At 41.2% G+C, this 26,583-nt stretch overlaps 4 protein-coding genes across 7 annotated transcripts in view; all 4 read right to left on the reverse strand.

Annotated features, from left to right (window-relative positions):
- The window catches only part of LOC125169830 (cationic amino acid transporter 3-like), a 373,522-nt gene that overhangs the window by 114,981 nt on the left and 231,958 nt on the right, over window positions 1-26,583 (reverse strand). The window lies entirely within an intron of this gene.
- Window positions 1-26,583, reverse strand: part of LOC125169841 (cationic amino acid transporter 3-like) — a 155,317-nt gene that overhangs the window by 33,217 nt on the left and 95,517 nt on the right. The window contains exon 1 of one of the 4 annotated variants that reach the window (XM_047865626.1): window positions 25,360-25,489. The exons of the other annotated variants lie outside the window; for them this stretch is intronic. The gene's annotated coding sequence lies outside the window, so the exon portion shown is untranslated. Of the gene's footprint in view, window positions 1-25,359; window positions 25,490-26,583 lie in introns of those variants that run through there. 4 annotated transcript variants of the gene reach the window in all.
- Window positions 661-25,472, reverse strand: LOC125169834 (cationic amino acid transporter 3-like). Its single transcript, XM_047865613.1, is given in 3 exon segments — window positions 661-2,759; window positions 2,761-3,047; window positions 25,360-25,472. Coding segments are annotated over 2 exon segments (1,773 nt in total). The 5' UTR covers window positions 2,886-3,047; window positions 25,360-25,472; the 3' UTR covers window positions 661-1,111.
- Window positions 10,973-11,290, reverse strand: LOC125169849 (cytochrome c-like). The gene has a single exon (XM_047865641.1). It carries the CDS (start codon window positions 11,288-11,290, stop codon window positions 10,973-10,975), a length of 318 nt encoding a protein of 105 aa, XP_047721597.1.

A 26,583-nucleotide genomic window follows, 5' to 3' on the forward strand; every position in this document is an offset into this window, starting at 1 on the left:
GAATAGTTAAGATATGGTGTCATTATATTACTCTAGGTGTACTATATAATGATCCAACACTTCCACACATTTCTCAGGAGCATCAAGATAAGTGCACTCTTAATTCCCTTTATATATTTCACCCATTTTCCTACCCACCTCCACTTTGGCAACCACCAGTTTGTTCATTGTGTTTAAGAGTCTTGAATTTTTTTTATTTGCTTGTCTCTCTTTTTTGTCTGTTTGTTTGTTTTATATCTTAAATTCCATATAAAAGTTAAATCATATAGCATTTGTCTTTCTCAGACTAACATTTCACTTATAGTTGTATACTGTATGTACATTCGTGTTGTTACAAATGGCAAGATTTCATGTTTTTTTATGGCTAAGTAGTATCCCGTTGTTTGTATTTGTACATATACATACATGCACACACACACAGAGACACACACACACACACACACACACACACACACACACAAGCCAATTTTAAACCGGGCAGAAGAATTAAATAGAAATTTTTGGAAAGAAGACAAACAGATGGCCAACAGACATACGAAAATATGCTCAGCATCACTAATCATCAGGGAAATGTAAATTAAAACTACAATGAAATATCACTTTATACCTGTCAGAATGGCTAAAATCAAAACACAAATAAAAAGTGTTGGAGAGGAAGTGGAGAAAAAGGAACACTTGTACACTGTTATTGGGAACGTAAATTGGTGCAGCCACTGTGGAAAAGAGTATTGAAGTTCCTCAAAAAAGTAAAATAGAACTACCATAAATACACTATTTCAACAACTGAATATTTATCCAAGGAAAACAAAAACACCTTTTCTAGTTTATTTTAATAATATTTTCTAAAGCCGGTAAGCAATTATGGATGCAACTGATAATGAAACAAGTAAAAAAAAAAAAAAGGAAGGAAATGTAAAGACATATTCTTTGCTCCACAATAAATACATGACTCTATTCATGTTCCCCCAAACAATATGCCATGGGAGGCCTAGCTTTCCATGTGCCCAAAAGTATTCACCATTATTGTGCAGGGGACCGGACTGCATTCAGGTGTGATGATGTCAAAACAAATATGTACTGCATTCCTGAGTACAAGTTCTACAGTTTAGCGCTAACTTAAGTGGGATTCAGCAACCAGGCTGTATTGGATCCCATAGCTAAAGTAGATAGCAAACCCAATCAGCATCCAGAAACCAATTGGGGCCCAGGTGCCAGCTGTCATCCACATCATAAGGTAAACATTCACAAAGACACTCAGTAGTGGGAGGAGAGGCAGAGCAGGGACCTTAAAGGGAAGGGGACTGGAGCTCTGCAGCTGTCTTCAGATGACCCCAGTGATCCCAGTGATGAGCACCAGGAGCAGCACAACCAATGAAATCCACACTGCAGTTCCAGAATGCAGAACTGGCCACTGGGCCAGCACCAGGCAAAGAAGAGTAAGCAGCAGAGCAAGCAGTGAGGAGCAAACATAGACAATCCGGCCAGAAAGTGGAGTGGGGGTGGAACTGCCTGGAAAAAGTAGTCCCTGTAGAGTCAGCTTCTCTTCTGCAGGTCCACTCTCATCCTGCATGTCTGCTTCATTTCCCCCTTTCTTCACCTCAGGCTGATACCTGAGGATGAGAACACAAAAAGCCACCAGGGAGTAAGCTAGCCGTGTCCCAATTGACATGAAGTCCAGAAGATCAGTGAGTCCAAAGAAGAATGCCATGATTGCTGTGATAATGCCAAAGATCACAGTGGCCATTATGGGGATGTATGTGCCAATTTGGATCCTGGCAAGGACAGAGAACAGGAGGCCATCCTTTGCCATCATGTATATCAGCTGACGTATGGGGAACATATAGCCCAAGAGGCTGGCAGAAAGACTACAGAAAAATCCAAAAGCTACAACATAGTAGGCAGGGGCCCAGCCAATATGGTGAAATACCTCAGGCAAGGGGGTCCCAGGTTGAAGCTGGTAGTAAGGAACCATAAGTGTAAGTGCTGAAGAGACACCAAAATACATCAAAGTGCTGATGAACAGTGAAATCACAATGTCCATAGGGATGGAATGCTGGGGGTTCTGGGCTTCTTCAACTTTGGTAACAATGTTGTCAAAACCTATAAATGCATACAGACAGGTAGCTGCTCCATGGAGAATCCCATTGAGGCCAAAAGGCACAAATCCTCCAGTGCCCAGAGGCCCCAAGCTTGAGGTGTCATTGAGTCCAGCCTTTACGTAGTCCTTGTCTGTGAGCTTCCAGTTGTGCAGGTCCCCCTTAATGAAACCAGAGATGATGACAAAACTGAGAACTAAAAGGCTCACCAATGTGACTACTTTGGTAAACAGTCCTGACTCTCTTGCCCTCAGAGTCAGCAATCCGATGAGCAACAACACAAGGGCCACAACACAGAAGCCTAGAATTTCTGCAAGGACCTGGGGAACATGCAGTAAGATGTTTTCATGCAGGGTCTGAGAGATCTGGTTCCCAAACAGGTTGTCAAAAGCTAAGCTCCAGGCAAAGACCACAATGGCTGTACCAGCAACATAGGAAAAGATGAGGTTCCAGCCAATGATGAAAGCCCAGAGTTCACCTATAGTGACATAGCTGTAGAGATATGCAGAGCCAGAATGGGGAACACGGGCACCAAACTCTGCATAGCACAGCCCCGTCAGCACAGAAGTTAGGCCGGCCACCAAAAAGCAGATCACAATGGATGGTCTGGCTTTATCTCTAGCCACTTCACCAGCTATGACATATATAACTGCACCCACTGCACACACTCAGGGCCACTAAATCCAAAGTGTTCAGTCTTCTGCATGGGACATCCTCAGTCACCAAATGTTCCAGCTGACGTCTGCGTAGCAGCCTTTGACCAAATCTGAAAAGTGCCTGACCCAGCATTGTAGCTGGAGTTGAAGATTCTAGGATCAGAGAAGTGTGGAGAGCCTGGGTTCACTGAGTCTCAGTTAAGCCAAGTTGGGTTGTCACTGCTGAGTTCTATTGCTCAGGCTTGAAAGCTGATGCTTCATATTTCATCTTATATGTGCTATTCTTCCATAATGCCTAAGTAAACAATAAGTATTTACTGAACAATGGTGTTCAACCAACGCTTAGAAATCTCAGGTTACCTGTTGTAGCTCAATATCACAGAAACTGACACTAAAGGACATCACAGAAAAACCAACCTTGCTTTCCCCCAGAAAAGTGCCAAGTACTTCCCAACATTCTGCTTTTAATGAACTACATGACATATGTAAATTTGGGTACATCTCGGGGCGCCTGGGTGGCACAGTCGGTTAAGCGTCCGACTTCAGCCAGGTCACGATCTTGTGGTCCGGGAGTTCGAGCCTCGTGTCGGGCTCTGGGCTGATGGCTCAGAGCCTGGAGCCTGCTTCCGATTCTGTGTCTCCCTCTCTCTCTGCCCCTCCCCCGTTCATGCTCTGTCTCTCTCTGTCCCAAAAATAAATAAACGTTGAAAAAAAAAATTAAAAATAAATAAATAAATAAATAAATAAATAAATAAATAAATAAATAAATAAATTTGGGTACATCTCATGTAGCTTCACGTACTAATTAAGCTATAAGACACAAGATGGCATGAATTTATTGTGCAACAATTCACATGTGGGATGTTTGGGCCATGCTTGAGCATGAATTATGGCACATTAATTCATTGACTAGAGGGCCTGATTGCAATTACAGAACTATATTTTCAAATATCACCTGAGTTTAAATTACAAATATTGGCCCCCCAGTATTTTTTTTTGATGGTTTTATTTTTGAGACAAAAAAAAAGCACCAAATGCAAAGGTGCAGAGAGAGAGGGAGACAGGAACTTAGTAGGCTCTGGGCTGACAGCAGAGAGCCTGATGTGGGGCTTGAACTCACAAGCCATGAGATTATAACCTGAGCTGAAGTCTGACGCTTAGCCTACTGAGCCATCCAGATGCCCCACTGGTCTCCCAGTCTTAAAATCTTTAGCCCCAAAATCAGCTAGCCAAAGTCAGATGTCACTTTGTCCCCCTTCCTCCCCACTCTGCATCTTCCATTTAACTGCAGTGATGACAAAGGATGTATAGTCCAAACCCTTCCCTTTACCCACCTAGGCCCACAGGGTGTTGTGAGAAGAGAGGAAGAGGGAGAAAGGGGCAAGACCTTTATAACTACTTCCAAAAAGGAGAGGAACAGGCTGTTTAGTAAGGAAACATTGGAGAGATAGGTGCAGTAGCCAACCAACAATCCATTTCTAAGAAGGGAGAAGAGATATAAAGGTGCTTTTATGAAGCAACCAGGCAAAATGTACTACAATTTTTACATCCATAGTTATGAGAGTATGATGGGTAGGAAGGAAAGAAGTAAGTCACTTAGCTCAGAAGCTCACAACCTAAACAATTTCTTCTGTCTCTTCCCTCTTTGGATTCCAGTAAAGAAGATGAGCTCATTTCTGCAGGAACTCTGCCCACTGGTCACACTATGCTCTATAAACATCCTGCACCATCTGTGATGTCAGCTGCCAGCAGCCTGGGGAATCTACCCTGCTCTGTGAGCTTATATTAAATCACTCACTTGTAACTCCTATTAGTTTTTCATAAGTAGTTATTTTTAACTCATTCAACCAGGCTTTCAATATGCCAAATATGTTTTCTTAATGAAGGAATTTGCATGAGGTTCCCTCTCCTCCCCTGCTGCTATTCAAATGGGCCCCTCCCCAATGGGAAGCAAGACTTTGAATGAAAAATTCATAGCAAAACCCTGGAAATGAATGGTGGAGAACAGAGAAAGCAAAGTCATGCAGCCCCCACTCTCCTCCCTACTCAGACTTGGTTTGGGAGAATTTTAGGAAATGTTGTCAGAGGTTTCTAAAGATAGAAAAATCAAGTCAAAATTGAAAAGTCTTCTCTACAGATTATCAAAAGGAACTCTTGGGTTATGGATCAGACCTTCTGTGTACAAATCCATCTACACTCCTTATTTGCCACCACCAGTTCCAATTTTATGATTTACTAACAAGTACATGAGATAGATAAAGGGGGTGGTCACTTCTTAATTCATGGAACTTTTCTACACTGTGAATGTGATTGACATGCCCCCACCCACCCCCAGGCTTCAAATCCTTCAGTGATTCCCACTGATCTTCCTTCCTAGTCCTCCTTCCTTCATCATCTGACCTGTGATTATTCCTTCAACTTCATCCCCCGCCCAGTTCCTGCTCTAGTGGTGATTTCTACACTCACCATGTTCCCTTGTCTCTAATGCCCTCTTGGCCCCTTCACATACTAACCTCAGCTTCTTTTTCAGCTCCCAGCTCAGAAGTTATTTCCCCAGGAAGCCTCCCCTAACTCTTATGCTACCCTCCATATGTGCTCTCATAGCACCCAGGCTTCCCCCATGTGCCACTGATCCTAATGAATCAAAATTCCAGGTCAGCTTCCTGTCTCCTCAATTAGGCTGTGAATTGGGTGCTCAATAAATATTTGTTGAACAAATACACAAACTGAGAAAAGAAACCTGAAAGAGCACATAATCCAGAATTCCTATCTACTTGACTTTGAGACACATACTTTGTAGCCAAGCAACATTTATAAACCTGGTTCAGGTAAAAATATAAATGGTATTACTTTCCTTGTAGAATGCAAGCAAAATGAAAAGTATGAAAGGAAAACCAACTGTGATAAAACCTTGACTGTACATCATTCATGGCAGGTATAAGGCACATGGGATGATAAAGAATCATTTGCCTTTGAGGACACTTGTTTAAAAAAGATCAGGTTGCCTTGAGTTCTACACAGCCAACCACCAACACTCAATTAGAGAATTCTTACTTTTTGGAAGGCATCACACCCAGGCCCTATAATCTAGGTGGGATATCCTAAGGCAGAGGTTCTCACTTCAGGGAACAGAGGGAGGCATAATGAAGATACCTGCGCACATTTTCAAACATCCTCTCCCTCTGGAGATTCTTGTCCAACTAGCCCCATACTTCCCATGACTGCTCTAAACTACCCAACTGATAAGAAATTGTCCTCAATTTCAAAGGGAAGAGATTCTAAGAGCTTTCTTTTTCACAATAAGCAAGCACATTTTGGTAGTTAGGAGTAAAGGCTCTGCAGGTAGATGGTTCAGGTTCAAATCACAACTTTACCACATACTGGGTGACTCTGGACAAATTTGTTCAGCCCTCAGAACTTTAGTTTCCATGAGTCAAAAGGGAACAAAAGTAATACTTCATAGGGTTGTTGTGTGAAGTGAAACAATACCTGTAAAGTAGTACTTAGCTCAGTTTCTAACAAACAATATATACTTAATATACTCTACCTGTTTAATATTAAAATATGACCCAAGTGCCAAAACTTTAAAATCAATTAGTCTTTATAAATGTCTAACCTTGAAATCATCCACTAAAACTCAAGTCTGTTAGCTGGTCGTCCTGAGACAATGAAAACAGTTTTATTCCATATACTTTCCTTGAAACTTAATTAGACACTGGCATAGATGTTAGTGCTAAACACATGGGGGTCGTAGGCTTACTGAATTAGATCAAAAAGATCTAATCAAAAGATGCAAAGTTCAAATAGAATGATAATAGTAAGTATTATTACATAATTGTAATAATTGTGATATAGAATATTATAACATATATTATGATAATTATAATATATTTATATAATATAATTATTATAATTAATATATAACAATATCTTTGTCTACAGATGCTTCATATTATTTCTGGAAGAGGCAGTGCTGGGTTCTATAGTGGCAAGAACAAGGAACATTATGTCAGAAATTTTGGATTTCAGCCCTGGCTCTTCTGCTTGTCTATATAAACCAGGGTGATTTATCTAATCTCTTTAAGCTTCAGTTCCAGGAACCTTACTTGACCTCCCTTACTGGATCAACATGGGAATCTGATGAGAAAATATAAACTATCATTCACTGTTGGTGGGAGTGTAACTGGGCCCACCATCCTGAAGTACAACCTGAAGTACAACCTTGGAATTAAAAATGCACACATCCTCCCACCCCACAATCCCTCTCTGAGGTAGCACTTAAAGGAAACTCCCAAGTTCATAAGGAGACCCACATGAGCACATTCATCACAGGACTATTTGTGGTAGCTGGAAGTTGGAAGCTATGCAAGAGTCTGTTACTAGAGGAATATGTAAGTAAAATGTGTCCTATATGCATAATAAAATATTATATAGCAAGTCAGAGAAATAAGTAAATTTACAGACAGCAACTTGGGTAGATCTCAGAAACAATGTTAGGTAGGAAAAGTAAAAGGGGGATGAGGTGTAAGGCACAATGCCATTTATGTACATTAAAAAAAAAACAGCCATGGGTTTCCTGGGTGTCTCAGTAGGTTAAGTATATGACTCCTGATTTTGGTTCCAGTCATGATCTCACGATTCTTGGGTTTGAACCCCAAGTCAGGCTCCGCACTGACAACGTGGAGCCTGCTTGGGATTCTCTATTTCCCTCTCTCTCTCTGCCCCTCTTGCACTTGCTCTGTATCTATCTCAAAAATAAATAAACTTTAAAATAAAACAAAACAAACAAACAAAAACAGCCCCCAAAATATTGTATGTTGGTCAAGGATACACATATATCTGTTAAAAATGTCACATAATTCTTGTGCTCAAAACCTTCCACTGTTTCCCTTTATATTCAGAGTAGAAGCCAATATCTGCATTTACAATGGCCTACAAAATCCTCCAGTATTTGTCACTGACCCAGCTACCTCTCAGTATTCTGTTTCTTTCTTCTCCCACTCATTTTTTCTCTAGCCACTAGCCTCCTAATATACCAGGCAGGCCCTAACTCAGACACTTGGTACTTGATGTCCCCTATAACTGTACCACTTCTAACCTAGATATTTGGATAGTTGCTCCCTTAACTGCATTTTGTGAAAAAGTACATTTGTAGCACAACCTTCATTAGTCACTCCACTCCTAGCCACCCACAACATACCTTATTCACCACCCTTTTTTTCCATAGCACTTAATATTTAAGGTACTATATGTTTTACTTATTCATTTGTTCATGATTTGTTTCACTCCAAAAGAAAGTAAGTTCTATTAAAGCAGGACTTTTTCTTTTCTCCTGGCTGTATTCCCTGTACCTACAGCTGTGTCTGACATATAGTTGGCACTGTGTAGTTGTTGAGTGGATGAATGCATCTAAATACACATATAGACCATGGATTGAAAGAGTATTTGCTAAATACACTAAAGCAAGTGCCTCCAGTGAGGAGGAGAAATAAGAATAGAGATAAGAATGAAAGGGGAAAAAGTGCATTTATATAGGGCCTAACAGGAAGTGATGGTGCTAACAGTCCACGACTGAGGGAGGGTGGACTCCACTCTGTACTTCAGGTTCAACAAAGGAATTGCATGAGGTGATGTTGTGAGAGGACCCAGTTCATTGCCTAATAAATGGCAGGAACTCAGTAGATTTAAATGGAAGGAACTGGAATCATGTAATTGCCAGGACTTGGAGAATACAGAGAAGAAATACCTGCTAGAAAGGGTGGAGAACAAGGAACGATGGGACACCCTTCCTACCAGTTCCCTCTGAACCCATTTCCTTTTCCCCAATTCCTCTTTCTCCTCCAGCTCCTTTAATTGTTTCTGGATGCTTGTACCACATTTCTCTGTCTGGGGAGCTGTCTCCAGCCACCTACCTCCCAACAAAGACACAACAGTGATTCTTAACATTTGTTAAATCACACACCATTCTGAGGTTGACCACCTCAAAAAAATGTTCTACACTCTCCAGAGGTCTATCCATGGACCATGAGCCAGAATCCCAGAGGAGGACCATCTGAATGGCAGGGTGAGAGAGGGGTAAGGCTTTTGATCATTTGTTTCCCTCAACTGTGTTGTGTAGGGTGGTCTTTGTGCTCTTCCCACTTTTACTGAAGATGAGGGAAAGAGGGCTACAATAAAGTATGTAAATACCGGAGAAGCATCCCAAAGAACAAAACATCTGGGAACTAAATAATAATATTTTATGATTCCAATGGAAGCAGACAGAACAAGAGATGAACAAGCAAACTTATAGAAGGGAAAGCAAATCCATGACTGGGAATCCTGAGAAAGCCTACCACAAATCCAGTTTATAACAACAGAGAAACATCAGCCTCAAATACCATGATCAGAAATGCTCTTTCTCCGTGCAATAACCTGTGATTATTCCAATAGCTTATATTCAGTCAAGACTCTCTGACCCAGCTGTCAGAGCCCCACATTAATTCTCCTCCTACTTTCAGGTCCATCACCTCCTTCCTAACTCAGCTCCTCACATCCTTGTTTACTGTTCCTGTAATGAGCCTTTGGCCTAGGTAAGTTACCTGCCCTGCCCTCCCCTGCGCCTCCAGGGATGCCCTCCTCAGTCCTGTCTAGTTATGACAGGACTATCCCTTCTCAACCTCATCTTACATTTCCCCCATTCCATGTCTAAAAAGACTTTCCTAAACTGATTCCTGTCTTGAACTATCCTCCCCTTCCTGCCAGCACTTACAGCCCAAGCTGATGCTCAGTTGAAACTAACTTTCCCTTTCTGCATGTTAGTGTCCTGGGTGTGTTGTTTAAATTCCTTTATTGCCTAAAAGTTTTCAGCGGGCAGGACCAGGATCCATATACCTCCTCTTCTGAATTCCACACTTCCAGCCCCAATATTCACTACACAGGACTAGGATTTGCTCATAATTTTAGGAAACAACCATACAAGGCACTTAGGACAGAAAAAAATGAGTATATAGATGTATTCATTGACTAGCATATCTTGAGATTCCTATAAGTAGGATTTTTTTTTTGAGAGAAAGAGAGAGATTGAAAAGGGCAAACCCAAGTGGAAACAGGAGATTATAATATGCATTATCATAAACATTAAAAAATTTTTAAAAGGAGCACCTGGATGCCTCAGTCCGTTAAACGTCTGACTTCAACTCAGGTCATGGTCTTACAGTTTGTTCGTTTTGAGTCTCACATTGGGCTCTGTGCTCACAGCTCAGAGCCTGAAGCCTGCTTCAGAATCTGTGTCTCCTTCTCTCTCTGCCCCTCCTCTGCTTGCATTCTCTCTCTCTCTCAAAAATAAATAAACATTAAAAAATTGTTTAAAAAGAATATGCACCATAATTTATTTCAAGAGCAATTCCTAATGAGGGCCCTGGGTCTGTGAATCTCAGTTTATTTTTTTTTTAATTTTTTTTAAATGTTTATTTATTTTGGGGACAGAGAGAGACAGAGCATGAATGGGGGAGGGGCAGAGAGAGAGGGAGACACAGAATTGGAAGCAGGCTCCAGGCTCTGAGCCATCAGCCCAGAGCCTGACGCGGGGCTCCAACTCACGGACCGCGAGTTCGTGACCTGAGCTGAAGTCGGACACTTAACCGACTGAGCCACCCAGGCGTCCCTGTGAATCTCAGTTTAATTAGGAAACTGTCTCTCCCAAAGGTGGTGCTTCCTTAGGGGGGGGGGGTGCTTAAAGAATTGCAGAGAGGGACCAGAGGACATGAAGCCAGGTTGTATGAAATAATACCCCAGGCTTCCCCTTTCCTCCCTCTCCTCCCTGGGTTTCTCTCAGTATCTAAGCAACTTCCAAACTCCAAAACAAAAGTTCAATCCCATGTCCCCAAGAAGAACCACTGTCAAATCCAATATCCACCCACTAAATTAAGGCCTTCTTGCTTTCCCAGCCAACCCTACCCATTCTTCTTTGTCCTGGAGGTCAAGTGTACACTCCTCTAAGAAGGGCACTGCCCTCACTCTGGACCTTTCCCTTTCAAAACATTTTTCCAAAACAGTAAGTTCCACTGGTTCCCGTGGTTGGATGTTAACACTCCTGCCAACCAGGGAGTTGGCCTTGTGGCTTCTGAATAGCTTTAAAGAGAGTTTGGATACCAGCTGCTTCACTAGAAGTTTGATAAAGACAAAAAAAAAGTCATGAGACATTTTTTGTTTTGTAATAAATAAGGCAGTGGCCAACTATTACTCCTTAGTAGCTTTTTTGAGATAAGCTATCAAGTCTGCTCTTTCCCCTGACTTCTTAATGCCAGTGAAGATCATTTTTGTTCCAGGGATGTACTTCTTGGGATTTTCCAAATACTCCATCAGTGTCTCTTCTCCCCAGGTGATGCCTTTGTTCTTGTTGGCATCCATGTAAGAAAATCCAGGGGCTTGACTTGTCTTTCGCCCAAATAAACCATGGAGATTTGGCCCAGTGTTGTGCTTGCCTTCCGTTTCCACAGTATGGCACTGGGCACACTTCTGAACAAAAATCTTCTTGCCCTTCTCAATATCACCCATTTTTAAATCAGGTTCTGGCTGGCCGAAGTCCGGGGTCTTCACTTCCAGGCATGCTGTACCCGCGTGGGCCCCACTTGCAGCACCTGGTCACTAACTTCGGCCCCACCCATATACCCACCAAAGCAATTGTGTGCCCCTATGGCTGAGCCTCCCCTGCCCCTGCTTCAGCCTCCCTTCACGGCTTTGCGCTCACTGCTCTTTGGTTGTGTGCAAAGTGAAGGTGCCTGCTCACAAGCCAGAGGTCCAATTCTCTCCAGTAAGTGTGATTTTAAATTCTAGTTCAGACATCTTACTTATATCTGTTGATTAAATCCTGGCCATCATTTCTTCCTATTCTTTGTTTTGGCATGAATTCCTCCATCTTCTCATTGTGGAGGAAGAAAAAGATTAATAAAAATTAAAAACTGAAAACAAAAAAGTCAAATAAAGGAAGCTAGATTTTAGGTGTGTTTTGGTCTGCTTATTGAGAAAAGCTTGATAGAATAGAGAAAAAAGAGAAAGGGAAAATGTTAAAAAAATAAAAAAGTTTTCAACCATAAAGTAGAATAAAATAAAGAAAATGAAATAGAATAAAAATTAAAAAGTTAAAACAACAAAACAATAAAAAGAATTTTCTCTTTCTTTATACAAGAAAGAAAAAGAAAAGAAAGAAAGAAAAAGGAGAACAACCTAACCAAAAATGGAAGTAAAGAAAATGAACAAATAAACAAAGGATCCAGCACACAGAATGAAACCTAAATGAAGTTACATCCAGTTTCTTCTATAACTGAAACTTTGCAGCACACTATAGTCTGCAGACTAATAAGCCTGTGGAAGGGGTTTGCGCTGGTCTTCTGGGGCTGTGCCTGGAGGGCACAGGTGGATGGGGCTTTGTGTGAGGGCTCCTTCTTCACTTGGTGGCACTACTTAGCTTACTAGGGTCATCTGTGTGTGTGCACACATGCACATGCACATGCTAGATGTGAAAATGGCTTCACCCAGCTCCCTAGTCTCTGGCACAGGAACCCCTTGCCCTCACTGACCTGCAAACTCCCTCCTTTGTCTCAGGTTTTCATCTGCTCCCCACCTCTTCCCTGTCAGTGTCCAAACTGTCTGTCTTCCAGGTGGCACCTTCCTCCAAAGTTTTATCTGAGATGGAACTGTGTTTCAAAAACCCCACACTTCAGAGACCACTCCACTTGGACCCATGTCAACTCTCTGGGAGATTGGTCTTGCCCAGCAATGTCCAGGTGCCAGCTTGTCCCAGAAAATATTAATGCAATTACACTGTGGCAGAGGTTCAGAGATTATGACACATCACAACACACAGCCTGTGCAACACACAGAGGGCAGTTTTGCTGTCCTTTGGCATCTTTGTTCCAATACCACAGCAAACATGGCTGCTCTCTGGGGGTCAGCCTGGAGTTTTGCTAGTGGGGAGGCCATATAACCTCTATCAAATACACTCTAATCAGGGGAAGTACTTCTTCTCATGTGGCACCCCTCAGAACACATTGCCTGCTCCAAGGAATTCATCCTACTTCCTCACCACAGCACTGCCAGGCACTGAGCTCTGAAACTTCACACTCTGCACTCCACTGTTTATAGAATCCTGGCAGCAATGAAATCCTCTCCTTTTTCCCTGTCAATGGTTTCTGGGAACAGATTTTTTTGTTCAGTCCCTTGCGAGTGTTTTCACTTTTTCTCTCCAGCTACTTCCAGGGAGAGTGCTTTACTTATGCAATCCCGATGTGCTTCACTCTCCCCCTTTCTCTCTGTCTTCTCTCCATGAAAATGGCTCCCTACACTCCAAGGCTCTGCAGCTTTTCTCTCTACCAAATCACTTCTCCATACCACATACCTGGCAAGTTCTCTGGCTCCAATTATGCAGAATTAATTGTTCTGTGAATCCTCAGATCAATTTCTTAGGTGTTCAAAATGGTTTAATGCTGATATAGCAGTGTTTCAGGGATGAGACAATCTCAGGGTCCCTATACTACTCTGTCATATCAACATCTCTATCATGAAAACCACCTATTTTTGAGAAATAACAAAGAGGCATGTGGGGCCAGGACAGAATGAGTAAGGAGGAAGCAGGAGAGGATGATCAAAGAGAAAAGCAGGAAGCCTGATCCTTCACATAGGGTCTGAGAGTCACCGTGAAGACTTTGGCTGTCACTTTGGGTGTGATGGAAACCCTAGAAAAGCTGATAGTTTTACATGTTGCCTACTGATTTTAATGCTTGGTGAGCTAAGTATTGGGTTCTCAGTTTTAAAAAGGTTTTGTGAGCTAAGTATTGGGTTCTCAGTTTTAAACAAGGCATGAAAATAAGTTTTGCAGAGCTCTCAATAGATAACTTGTGGGTCTGAAACAAAATGAGGGTTGAACATGCTGTGTTCTTGCATCCGCCTCCCTGACTAGATGCCAAAGAAGAGATTCCATTCACCAGCATGGGAGAATAACATGATGAATTGACTTGACTGAAGCTGTTCACTTTCTGGATTATCTCTAGACAGGACTCCATCACTTATAAATCAAACAAATGTCATTTTAGCATCACTCACTATTTAATGTTATTCTCTAGCATTATTGTGGATAATCAGGAGCTGACATGAAGATAAAAAGATGTCTTTCTGTAACCTGGTGAAAATAAGGACTGCCAAGATAAAGGTAGGTAGACTCTCAGAAAGAGGGTAGGAATCATGTGAACCAGGCACTGCAAGCCTTGAAGAATTACATTCATGAATCCAGTCCCAAGCCCCAGATGCCTCAGGTAGAACTGTCAGAAATGTCTGAGATGCTCAGAGCTGGAGAGAGAAAGGACCCCAAATGGAGGTCTGAATACACATTTCTGAAAAGTAAAGAGTAACTGTCATAGCCTCATTTCCCCCCAGGAAACAGGGATGAAAGCTTCTATATCCAAATGGTAAATCCAAAAAGTTATATATTTTCTTAACACAAATCAAGAAAGAATGGCCACCCAACCACCATTTATAAATGTTAAAAAAAATACACACTTGTGTGTGGGTGGGGGAGACATGAAGTGTAGAGAAGGAGAGAATTATGGGGTTGTCCCAGCTGGGAAAGTAGGAGAGACAGAAGTCCGTTTTCACTATGGCATTCTTAGGATTCTAATGGGGGTGAGGGGAGGGAAATATAGTAAAATCTGGAAATGTAAATAACTAATTTCTCTTGGCAAGGAAACATGCCATGTACTCCTAGTTTCTGTGTGCTGTGTTTTCCCAGCTAAGGACCATCTACTCATCCTCCACTCTCAGCACACTATGATCACCACCCAGTTCTAGGGTAAAGAGACTCCACAGATTGCCTCACATCATAGTCCCAATCTCATTTCCCTTCTCTCTGGGATCATTACAGAGGTCCTGTGTTATCTTTAAGACTTCAAACATGTATAATTAAAATGGGAGTAGCCCTCAAGTAGCAAAATAATAGACCTAGGTGGCAGTGAGTATCTTAGGTCATTCATTCATTTAATAAACATTAAGCACCTTATAAACGCCAGTCCTAGTGCATGATGCTACAAACACAATGGGGAAGAAAAAGATGTGCCCTCTGCCGACATGGCACTCATTGTTGTCAACAATGTTCTTATATAAATTGTGTAACCTGAATCTAATGATAAAAAATGATCAGTGTACAAAGCAACCTTCCAAAGAATATTGATTTGTTATAAAACTGACCTGTACTGTTCAAAACTGTCCATGGCAGGAATGACAGGCTGAGGAACTGTTGCAGATTAAAGGAGAATAAAAAGACATGACAATCAAATGCAATGCAGAATGCTGGACTGCACAGGGATTAGGCAGAAACATTCTGCTATAGAAAAACTGGACATTTAGTAAACTTTGAATATGGGTCATATTTTATTCACACACACACACACACACACACACACACACACACACTGGAGATAGCAAACAAATGTGGCAAAATATTAATAATTGCTCAACCTTGGTAAAATATAAATGGGTGTTAATTATACTATTCCTGCAACATTCTGTAAGTTGGATATTTTTCAAACTAAAAGGGTAGAAGAAAAACAAGAATGTCCCCATAGTAAACGTTATGGATTCTTTTTCCCTGAATGCCCTTTAAAAACAACCTTGCCATTATAATTGTTTGGAATCGAGTCCCACCCTGAATGATCTAGCCCCAAATGAGGAACTTTAGATGAGAGGAGTGGGTGGGAAGATAGAACTCTCTTGGCTTTGATTTACAACCAAAACTCAACAGCAAAAATTACTGGAACAAAACCACAACCATGGCTCATGTTAGCACGGTTTTTAAAATTCCATATCCTTACTGTCATTTTGTAGGACGAACACAGACTAATAAGCCAGGGCCCTAGACTTCAACTCTAGAGGCATTGGGAAACACGTGAATGGGCATGAGGCAGAGAAAAATGGGATCTGGCAAATAGGGGTACCAGGTATATGTGCAAAATTTAGGGATACATTGAGGGGGGACAAAGAGAACCAACATTTGTTGAGCTGCAAGTAATGTACACATGCTATTTCATTTAACCCCTATAACATCCCAATTAAATAAGTATTATTATTTCATTTTACAGACTGAGAGGTTAGACAGCAGTCCCAGGCTCATATAGCCAGTACAAAGAAGAGCTGGAATTTGAATTTTGTTCTTTATTATTTCAAAGATGATAATCTTTCTACTGCATGCAGCATGCTACCTCCACAAAGAGTCAAGACTTCAGGGGATAACTATTAAAGGAGTATCTGAGCCAGTTATTTTATCTGTGCCAGCGTTACCTTCTGCTAATATCTTCCCTTTCCTCACAAGTAGATACTGATCAGCCAGAGCTGCAAGTACTGGGACCATCAAATCTGAGAACTACAATTAAATCTTATCTTGCTAAACTCCAAACCTAACCTAGGGTCAAATGATCTCTAGACTATGCTTTTAGACGCCAAATAAGATTCCAAAGCATCCATGTAGCTATTCCAATAGTTCTGGGATATGATGTTACAGATAATTATAATTCCTACCCACAACTTCAGCCCATCTCCTTTCACTTGGCTTTTTGTGGAAATACAGGGTAATAGATCTCTAGATGCCAAATATAAATTGTCCTCCCACGACTTCTTTCATCATCCTATTCTTTTATCCAATTTTTTCTAGTTATTACCTCATTATTAAAATGAAATAAACCCACATTCATGCAGTTAAGGAGCGCTGGAGAAGAAAATGAAACCTTGACTCTCATTGTGTAAAGGAAGATGGAGAACAGACATTTTCTAAAATGAGAGCCCAATGGCAGGAAGACGGTTACAATTTCTCAGACAACCTAAATATCTCTAGTTTGGGATCCCAAACCTCAGCCATCACTCAAGTCTTCCAGACAACAGTCTGTTGGCACATAGTGTTAGGAATAATCTGTTACAAAGGACAGCCCCAACTGGAACATAGGAGGTTAGAATGCAGATGGTGAGAGTTTAATGACTATAGTTTAACAAAACATTTTTTTAAGCTTCCTAATTCACCTGGCTATTTGCTCCCCAGATGTGGCTGCCAATCAGGCAGAATAGGAATGTGTGCCAGAAACTGAAATGTCCTCTTATCCTTAACCCAGAAGAACCAGTACCAGAAAAATGTCAGCTCGCCGATCATTCCAAAATTTGATTAACCACTTTCAGAGCTAAAATGGCAGAGTGTTGCTGCAATAGGACTTCAGCTATTTCAGAGTGATCATTCTGACTTGGTTGTTGTTGAAAACAGGAGACCTGATCTGGTAGAAAATATAAAATGGGCATTAGGATTCCCCATTGTGACCCATGTCTGTGACCAGCTCTGAGCTCACAGCACCTAAAGCAAAGTTAGTATTTATTAATCACCCATGGACATCAGGCACCAGTAAGACCTCTTTGTCTGTTTTTGGATCTCTTCAGTGTTTTTTTAAGTTATTAAGGGATATGAACTTGAGATAAGGAATAATGGGCATTATGAACATGATATTGGTACAGGAAGATCAACAGAAAAGATAAAGGGTTTCCTTTCTATTTTGGTTTCAAAAGGAAGAAAACTTCAAATATATCCAGAAACAAGGGGATTGACAAAGCAGCCTCTAAGGATCCTGACCTTATTTGGGGAAAGTGCATAAAAATTTGGAACAAATCTAAGGAATTCCATCTGAACTCATTGGTTTCAGATATTTGGGGATCACCAACCTAGACCTCAGTTCAATTCAGATGACATGAAATCACTTAGACATTTAGAACCTTGTCCACAGTAGACCTGTATCTAGTAACTTCCTATGGTTTGTGAATACTGCATGTCTAAGGCCAGCTTCCTGCCATACTCTCTGGTTCACCCTCCTGCTCCATAAAATTGGTAACTCTGAACAATGAGATGCCCTCAGCTCTCACTAAGATTCACCCTGCTGCCCTTGAAGGCGGATAAAGCCCTGAAGTACATTCTTCCTGATTGCTACATGCAGCCGATAACTGAAGTGTAAGTTCTCTCTACCCTCCTTCTGGAAAATGACACTTTCCTCAAGTCTTAAAAAGACACACACACACACACACACACACACTCCCAACCAACCTGCAGTTTCCTCCTCTCTATTAAGTCCAAACTTCTAAGATTGTATTGCCAACGTTCTCTTTTCACTGTTCTTCTACCACTTACTCCTACTGTTAACTTTTGTGGCTCCTGCTTGGACAGGAGAAATCTTTTCCCACACATGCACATCTTGCTATCATTATTATCAGCCATCACAGAGACTGCCTTTCTCTGCCTAGAACAAGCTTTTTCCAAATTTACTCAACATGACCCTCCATCCCCAAGTTTCTCTAGGCACACCTACAGAGATACCTGATCTCTCCAGTATTCTCCAGTATGCTCTCCTTGCCCCATGATCTCCCCTCATTAATGTCCACTAGCCGAGAACTTTGCCCTAAGTAGACACCAAGTTAAGGAAGAGGGTAGGAATAGTGGGTGGTGAGGTGGTACTGGGAGCAGAGCTTCTGCCTGATGGTGCTTCTGCTTGCCTTTCCTTCCCCAGCTGAAGCCTAAGGTACAGAGAATTAAACAGTCACATCCAAGGAAGTCCCAAGATTTACATCCCAGTTTGGTTATGTCAGAGATCCAACACAACAACTGAGGCCCAAGTCGCTTTCACCACAACAAAGTGAAAGTACAAAGGAAGTAACCCAAGTCAGTTGAAACAAAGTGTATTATCTGTGACCTTTATGATTTTCTCCAGTGTCATCTCTTTGATGTTTGACAATTGAACAGATAGACAACACAGAGTTTTATTACTTCCACTGCTTTACTTTATTTGGAAAATAAGCCAACTAATGCTTTGGCCTTAGGCTACGTGACATAAGACTGAAGCTGCATAATTGCATTTAAGGCTAGCCTGAAGAAAGGAGGAATGTACAATGCTCAAATGATTGAATAGTGTGTAGAACATGATTTCACCTGTTTCAGGATTTTAGGAATGTATCTCTGAAATTCCTTTAGATTCTAAGTTCCTGGAGAAAAGAATTTTCTCTATTTGCTACCATTTTTCCTGTACTGTCTATAAATAACTACACAAATGGATTCAATGTACTTTGAGCTGGGTCTGAGTGAGAAATTTGATCATTCCTCAAGTAGAAGCCACATAAAATTTCTAAGTGAGAAGGACTGGATTCAATCTTTTAAAGATAAGATTTCAACTGAGCATAAATGAATACAAGGGAAAATTCCAAGTTAGAAAATTTAGGCACCACACTGATTCTTTGTGCAAAAGAACTCTAGAAAAATCAACATTTTTCTTCCCCTTAAATTATCAACACCACCACTATTATGCCAAAATCATAATGCATTCAGTTACACACAGTGCAAGAACAATGGTGGCCAATACAGAATACCCCTGTCTGGGAACTTACAACCAAGGGCATTTCGTGAAGACCTCCATCCTGCCAAAATAAGTGAAAGATACATAAACTGTGAACCAGGAAGGGTATTCCTCAGTCACAGCAAGAGTATGTCAAGATCCCAGATGGATTCCTAGTTGATGGAAGGTAAGAGTAGTAAGGACCTCATTTTCCAGTGTTGGCAAGACTACTGAGTATGTTCTGTGCACCATGAGTCAACCTGAGAATGCTGCATGGAAGAGAGGGGAATTACCCCCATCTTGGCCTTGTGTATATCTCTTTCCCAGGAAAACATCAGTTCAAGCTACATTGTCAGCCTTGGACTTACTCTAATAAATAGACCCCCCCCCCAACAAAAACACAAAACAAACTTCATAACATCTTGAAATGGTAAATCCATTTTGCCTAACTAAACAGATCCAGATAAATATTTGCTACAGATATTAGTAAAGATCTAGATACTAAAATATAAGAATAATATAAAAATATTCTCATTCTTGGTCTGTGCAGAAAAGGAAAGGAGAACCCAATGCAATAGTAATAAGTGTGTTTCTTCTCCTCTGGGGATAGAGAAGTAAAGTTCAGGTAGCTTCCCTGAAAAGTTGGAAAGAAAGCTGAAGTAACCAAATTCAGCTCTTACTAAGGAAAATAAATATCCGAACTAATCTCCCAGGAGTCTTCTGAGAACAACCTCACCAAATGGATCACTTACCAGACATCCTCCCAACTGTAATCTCACTTTGTGGTATACTTTGCATGTTACTTGAAAGCAGCCTTAATAAGGTACTAGCAAATCGAATTCAACGGCATATAAAAAGAATTATTCACCATGATCAAGTGGGATTCATTCCTGGGATGCAGGGCTGGTTCAACATTCGCAAATCAATCAACGTGATACATCACATTAACAAAAAAAAAGAGAAGAACCATATGATCCTGTCAATCGATGCAGAAAAGGCCTTCGACAAAATCCAGCACCCTTTCTTAATAAAAACCCTTGAGAAAGTCGGGATAGAAGGAACATACTTAAAGATCATAAAAGCCATTTATGAAAAGCCCACAGCTAACATCATCCTCAACGGGGAAAAACTGAGAGCTTTTTCCCTGAGATCAGGAACACGACAAGGATGCCCACTCTCACCGCTGCTGTTTAACATAGTGCTGGAAGTTCTAGCATCAGCAATCAGACAACAAAAGGAAATCAAAGGCATCAAAATTGGCAAAGATGAAGTCAAGCTTTCGCTTTTTGCAGATGACATGATATTATACATGGAAAATCCGATAGACTCCACCAAAAGTCTGCTAGAACTGATACAGGAATTCAGCAAAGTTGCAGGATACAAAATCAATGTACAGAAATCAGTTGCATTCTTATACACTAACAATGAAGCAACAGAAAGACAAATAAAGAAACTGATCCCATTCACAATTGCACCAAGAAGCATAAAATACCTAGGAATAAATCTAACCAAAGATGTAAAGGATCTGTATGCTGAAAATTATAGAAAGCTTATGAAGGAAATTGAAGAAGATTTAAAGAAATGGAAAGACATTCCCTGCTCATGGATTGGAAAAATAAATATTGTCAAAATGTCAATACTACCCAAAGCTATCTACACATTCAATGCAATCCCAATCAAAATTGCACCAGCATTCTTCTCAAAACTAGAACAAGCAATCCTAAAATTCATATGGAACCACAAAAGGCCCCGAATAGCCAAAGGAATTTTGAAGAAGAAGACCAAAGCAGGAGGCATCACAATCCCAGACTTTAGCCTCTACTACAAAGCTGTCATCATCAAGACAGCATGGTATTGGCACCAAAACAGACACATAGACCAATGGAATAGAATAGAAACCCCAGAACTAGACCCACAAACGTATGGCCAACTCATCTTTGACAAAGCAGGAAAGAACATCCAATGGAAAAAAGACAGCCTCTTTAACAAATGGTGCTGGGAGAACTGGACAGCAACATGCAGAAGGTTGAAACTAGACCACTTTCTCACACCATTCACAAAAATAAACTCAAAATGGATAAAGGACCTAAATGTGAGACAGGAAACCATCAAAACCTTAGAGGAGAAAGCAGGAAAAGACCTCTCTGACCTCAGCCGTAGCAATCTCTTACTGGACACATCCCCAAAGGCAAGGGAATTAAAAGCAAAAGTGAATTACTGGGACCTTATGAAGATAAAAAGCTTCTGCACAGCCAAGGAAACAACCAACAAAACTAAAAGGCAACCAACGGAATGGGAAAAGATATTCGCAAATGACATATCGGACAAAGGGCTAGTATCCAAAATCTATAAAGAGCTCACCAAACTCCACACCCGAAAAACAAATAACCCAGTGAAGAAATGGGCAGAAAACATGAATAGACACTTCTCTAAAGAAGACATCCAGATGGCCAACAGGCACATGAAAAGATGTTCAGCGTCGCTCCTTATCAGGGAAATACAAATCAAAACCACACTCAGGTATCACCTCACGCCAGTCAGAGTGGCCAAAATGAGCAAATCAGGAGACTATAGATGCTGGAGAGGATGTGGAGAAACGGGAACCCTCTTGCACTGTTGGTGGGAATGCAAATTGGTGCAGCCGCTCTGGAAAGCAGTGTGGAGGTTCCTCAGAAAATTAAAAATAGACCTACCCTATGACCCAGCAATAGCACTGCTAGGAATTTATCCAAGGGATACAGGAGCACTGATGCATAGGGGCACTTGTACCCCAATGTTCATAGCAGCACTCTCAACAATAGCCAAATTATGGAAAGAGCCTAAATGTCCATCAACTGATGAATGGATAAAGAAATTGTGGTTTATATACACAATGGAATATTACGTGGCAATGAGAAAAAATGAAATATGGCCTTTCGTAGCAACGTGGATGGAACTGGAGAGTGTGATGCTAAGTGAAATAAGCCATACAGAGAAAGACAGATACCATATGGTTTCACTCTTATGTGGATCCTGAGAAACTTCACAGGAACCCATGGGGGAGGGGAAGGAAAAAAAAAAAAAAGAGGTTAGAATGGGAGAGAGCCAAAGCATAAGAGACTGTTAAAAACTGAGAACAAACTGAGGGTTGATGGGGGGTGGGAGGGAGGAGAGGGTGGGTGATGGGTATTGAGGAGGGCACCTTTTGGGATGAGCACTGGGTGTTGTATGGAAACCAATTTGTCAATAAATTTCATTAAAAAAAAAAAAAAAAAAAAAAAAAAAAAAAAGAAAGCAGCCTTTGTCTCCCTTTCTAAAATAAAAATTCCTTAGGGTAGAATCTGCTTCATTTTTTTTCTCATAAGGCTTGAAACCCTTATTATGCAAGTAAATATTACCAGGTGCAACCAAGACTTCAGCTTGAAGGCATGGCAACCCCCAAACTCATTAGACCAGGAAGAAACACATCCACCTCCACCTACTCATCTACCTACCCTAGCACCCCCAGGCCTACACCTCTCAAATACCATTCCAGTCTGGCAGAAGCTGAATTCTGAGTCAGTGAAAACCCATCCTGATGCAAACTAACATGATCCAAACAAACTCTATGCAGATCAAACACATCCAGCCAAATATAGACCCAAATCTATGTAGATGTAGAACAAAACATGTCTGCTTCCTTCCCTCAATGACAATGGAGTCCCTGGTACATGCACACACCACATTAGTATCATTTAACCATTATTTGGGTATACAATCAGAGAGCCATAACTTTTCTAGAGGTTGTGTAGTCTCCATATTTTCTAGTATCATTCTAGGATGGTTGTGAAAAGGCACCTTTTCATAGTCATTTTGGGATAACTGCAGAGAAGACAAAGTTAAAAGCAACATTCCGCATTCATGATTTGACACATTTACAGGTTTAATTTCAATCATAATCCATGTTTTGAAATTCTTAATATTTCAATCACACCAAAAGAAGATAATCAACTTGACAAATCAGAAACCTTGAGCTTCTGCTTCTAAAGGTCTTCAGAAATTAGATGCACTACCAGGAAGAATCAGAATTATAATTTCCATACAAGAATAAGAAAGAGATCTGGGGAATGCCAGTCTGCACATGCAGTTAAGGGATTAGAGAGGGATGTGATACATTGATGTCAGCAGTGAAAATCAACTTCTTCTCTTCTTCCCCCTATGCTTCTCCATGCCCTTTTCTCAGCCCCAAATCCTGTCAACACAGAACACCTAATAAAAGTTCTCAGGAGAAACCAGTAGAAGGAAATCCATCTGGCTGTCTACCTTATTTTCCAAACAACTTAATGTAGGATGGCCTTTATCTACAGTGAGCACTGATCAAAAACCACTTTTTCCAAGAAGCTTTGTTGAATACTTTGTTTTTTCCCCCAAGCCCTTCCTTTCCTTGAAGGCACAGATTCTAGAAATCCATCTAATAATCCCATCTATCACAATACTCTTGTCTCCACTTTTAGACTAGTCATTTTGAGTGGTCAGAACCACTGGTTCTTTCTTCTGTGTCCCTCTTCCCAATATACACTCTCACTAATATACTGCACACAAGGTGGCTTTGGAAAGCCAACTATCTCTCTGGTTATCTTCTTTCATATCTTTAAATGTGTCCTTCTGACCTCCCATGTAAGGACTCAACTGTCTCTTTCTCTCTATCCTCTCTCACAAGACTGTGCTTGTTTCCCCTCATAGCCCTGCTGTACATCTTCAATATCTCCTTTGTAATATTAATTTGTTTGGCTTTGTTTTGTTTTAGGAATGTCACCAGATTATCTGAGTCATATGAAAGTTGTATCATGACTCAAAGTACTGTGTTCTTATCCAAATAATGGTCAATATGATTTCTCCATCAAGACCCATCTGTCTCACCCCAGCTCAGGCATTATAATCTACAACAAATAACTTCTGGCACCACTTTTCAAGGGACACTCTATCTATTTTTCCTTGTTCTTTCTAATCCCCACTCTGCTTTGTGATTTCTGCAGTAATAAAAGAAAAAAGGGATGAGAATAAACCAAAAGAATATAATTGAAAAACTATTTTGATTAATTTGGAATATACTTGTTGAAGAAAAATGGACTTTCTACATGATTTTGCTAAACTAAGGTTAAAAATGAATCCGCCTTCTGGAAGCACATAATATGTCTCAGTTGATAATGGACAGAAGTTGCCCAAGAATTGCCAGAGGGTAAGAGAAATACAACCTAGAAATAAACATTTGCCACATATAATCAATAAAACAGGTGCTGTGCTTGGATAAGTGTTATCTAGGCTTCTGGTGTTTGGGTTCTGTCCACATGTACATGGAAGTTAGGAGGAGGGTGGAGAACAATTTAATATTCCCATCGCCTTTAAAATTAAACAGTTGCAAATATATTTTGGGATAACGGCAAACTGCCTTTAGGAGACCCAGTGTTTTAAGACCAATAGGGAGCCAAACCCCAGGGGAATTTGGTAAAATTGCCTGCTATACCCTGAGCTTGCCTATAATCAATCCCCACCACAACTTTTGAAAATTAGATAAGAAAGTCAGGGAGAGACATTCAGCAGTTGTAAAAATAGATATCTAGCACTTTGAGCATGGAGGAAGAAGTCCCTCAAATCCTCTGTCATGGTGGTGGAACACTTTATACAGCTGACCTACTACTCTGCAAAGTCCACAACAATGTCCACCCTAAGAGGATATGATACAGAGACTTAAAATTTCCAGTGAGAAAACATGGCAAAACACGAAGGAAGCAGCAAAGCCAGGTGGAAGAATATTCATTAATTCAAAGAACAGGTCTAAGCATACAATGTGCTGGGTGCTGTGGGAAAGACAAAGATGGATAAAACAAGCTTGGCACCAGGTCAGAAAGGAAAGGCAAGGGAGGAGGACAGGGCAAAGAAGTAGGAAGGATGCCAGAGAAGGTCAAAGGAATAACCTCCCCTAATTAATATTTTCCTCAGCAGAGCTGAGAAGGTTTCTGGTCTAGAGGAGAAGAGAGTGCAGGCCTCTAAACCACTCTGACCCCAGCAAACCTACTTGCCATTCCCAAACTCTCAAGGTCTCTGATCTGCACTGCCCTCCCCCCATCCAGAGTCTGGTTCTGGCGCTATGAAATACCCTCTGCTCTAAAGCCCGAGTCCACAGTCGGTGGAACTCCAGGCCAGCCTTCTTGCTCTCTGGCTCTGTCTGCATTTTCTTGCCAAACTCTGTAAATAGGAGAAATCACTTACCAGGTGCTTTTCCTACCCCAGAAGAGGAAGACCTGAAAGAAAGGGTAAGTAAAACCCAGGGAGAGGGAAGTTTACCCAAGCAGAGTCAGGACCAGGAGTGGAGCTTAGCTGGGCCCACAGGGAGTTGGGGCCATCCCAAGGCAGGGCCTTCTGGAGGTGGAGCCCATGAGAGGCAGGGCCTTAGAGAGGCAGGGCCCTCGAGAGGTGGGGTCCTCAGGAGGAGGGCCCTCAGGAGGGCGTCACAAGGGAATGGTAAAGAGTGAAGGAAGTAGATTAGGCAAAATCTAGAGGAAAGCTGGAGGAGGGTGATGGAAGACTAGTGGGACCCTACATGAGTGACTTGGTGGACTAAGAGCTTAAGTGGGACTTTGTTGGAGACTTTTTGGAGGCAAGATGGAATTTAAAAGGAAACAAGCTTCCCAGGGTCCTGGGTTTTGAGGAGGTCCTGGTTGGCAGGAGGAGAGTGAGGGAAGCCATGTGGAGTCCAGCCTATGTCATTTGGAGGCCACTCCCAGATCCAGCTAAAGAGTCCTCTAAGCAGCTCTTTAAAAAGGATGGAAGCACCCCCTAAAGCTGCCTGTTCCAGAATCTCCTACTAGGTTCCTCTATCATCACCATCCATCCCCGCCCTCTCACCCATGTTTCCCATCACTCCAGGAATAAAATTAAAAGAGATCTGGCTTAGGCTTCACCATAAAGGACTTTCTGAGATATTCATTCATAGTTTGTAGCATATTTTAACTGAATATACATTGAGCATTGTGCTGGAGAAATATATATATATATATATATATATATATATATATATATATGTATATTCTCTGTCTAGAGAGCTTCCTGCTCTAAGTAATCAAAACTAGGCTGCCAAGACCCTGAATGGTGACCAAAAGAAGGTGCCATCTCATTCCCCTTATTTGTCTTTCTCTGCCTGACTTATTTCCCTTAGCATAATACATTCTACTTCCATACACGTTGTTGCAAAAGGCAAGATTTCATTGTTTTTGATCGCTGAGTAATATTCCATTGTGTATCTTGCTGAGCAATGTCCTGGTACCAGCTTGTCCCAGAAAACATTCACCCAATTTTGCAGTGGCAAAGGCTCAGAGTTTATGGTAAATCACAACACACACCTGGTGCCAGGCTTTGCTGCACTCAGCTGGTATCTTTTCACTATAGCAGTAAACGTGGCAGCTCTCTGGGGTCTTCTGTGACTTTCGTCCACAG

The sequence above is a fragment of the Prionailurus viverrinus genome, chromosome B4 (genome assembly GCF_022837055.1).
Source record: "Prionailurus viverrinus isolate Anna chromosome B4, UM_Priviv_1.0, whole genome shotgun sequence".
Taxonomy (NCBI): domain Eukaryota; kingdom Metazoa; phylum Chordata; class Mammalia; order Carnivora; family Felidae; genus Prionailurus; species Prionailurus viverrinus.

Excerpts from the sequence above, each read along its gene's own strand:
- LOC125169849 (XM_047865641.1), bottom strand. The coding sequence starts at position 11,290 with ATGGGTGATATTGAGAAGGGCAAGAAGATTTTTGTTCAGAAGTGTGCC.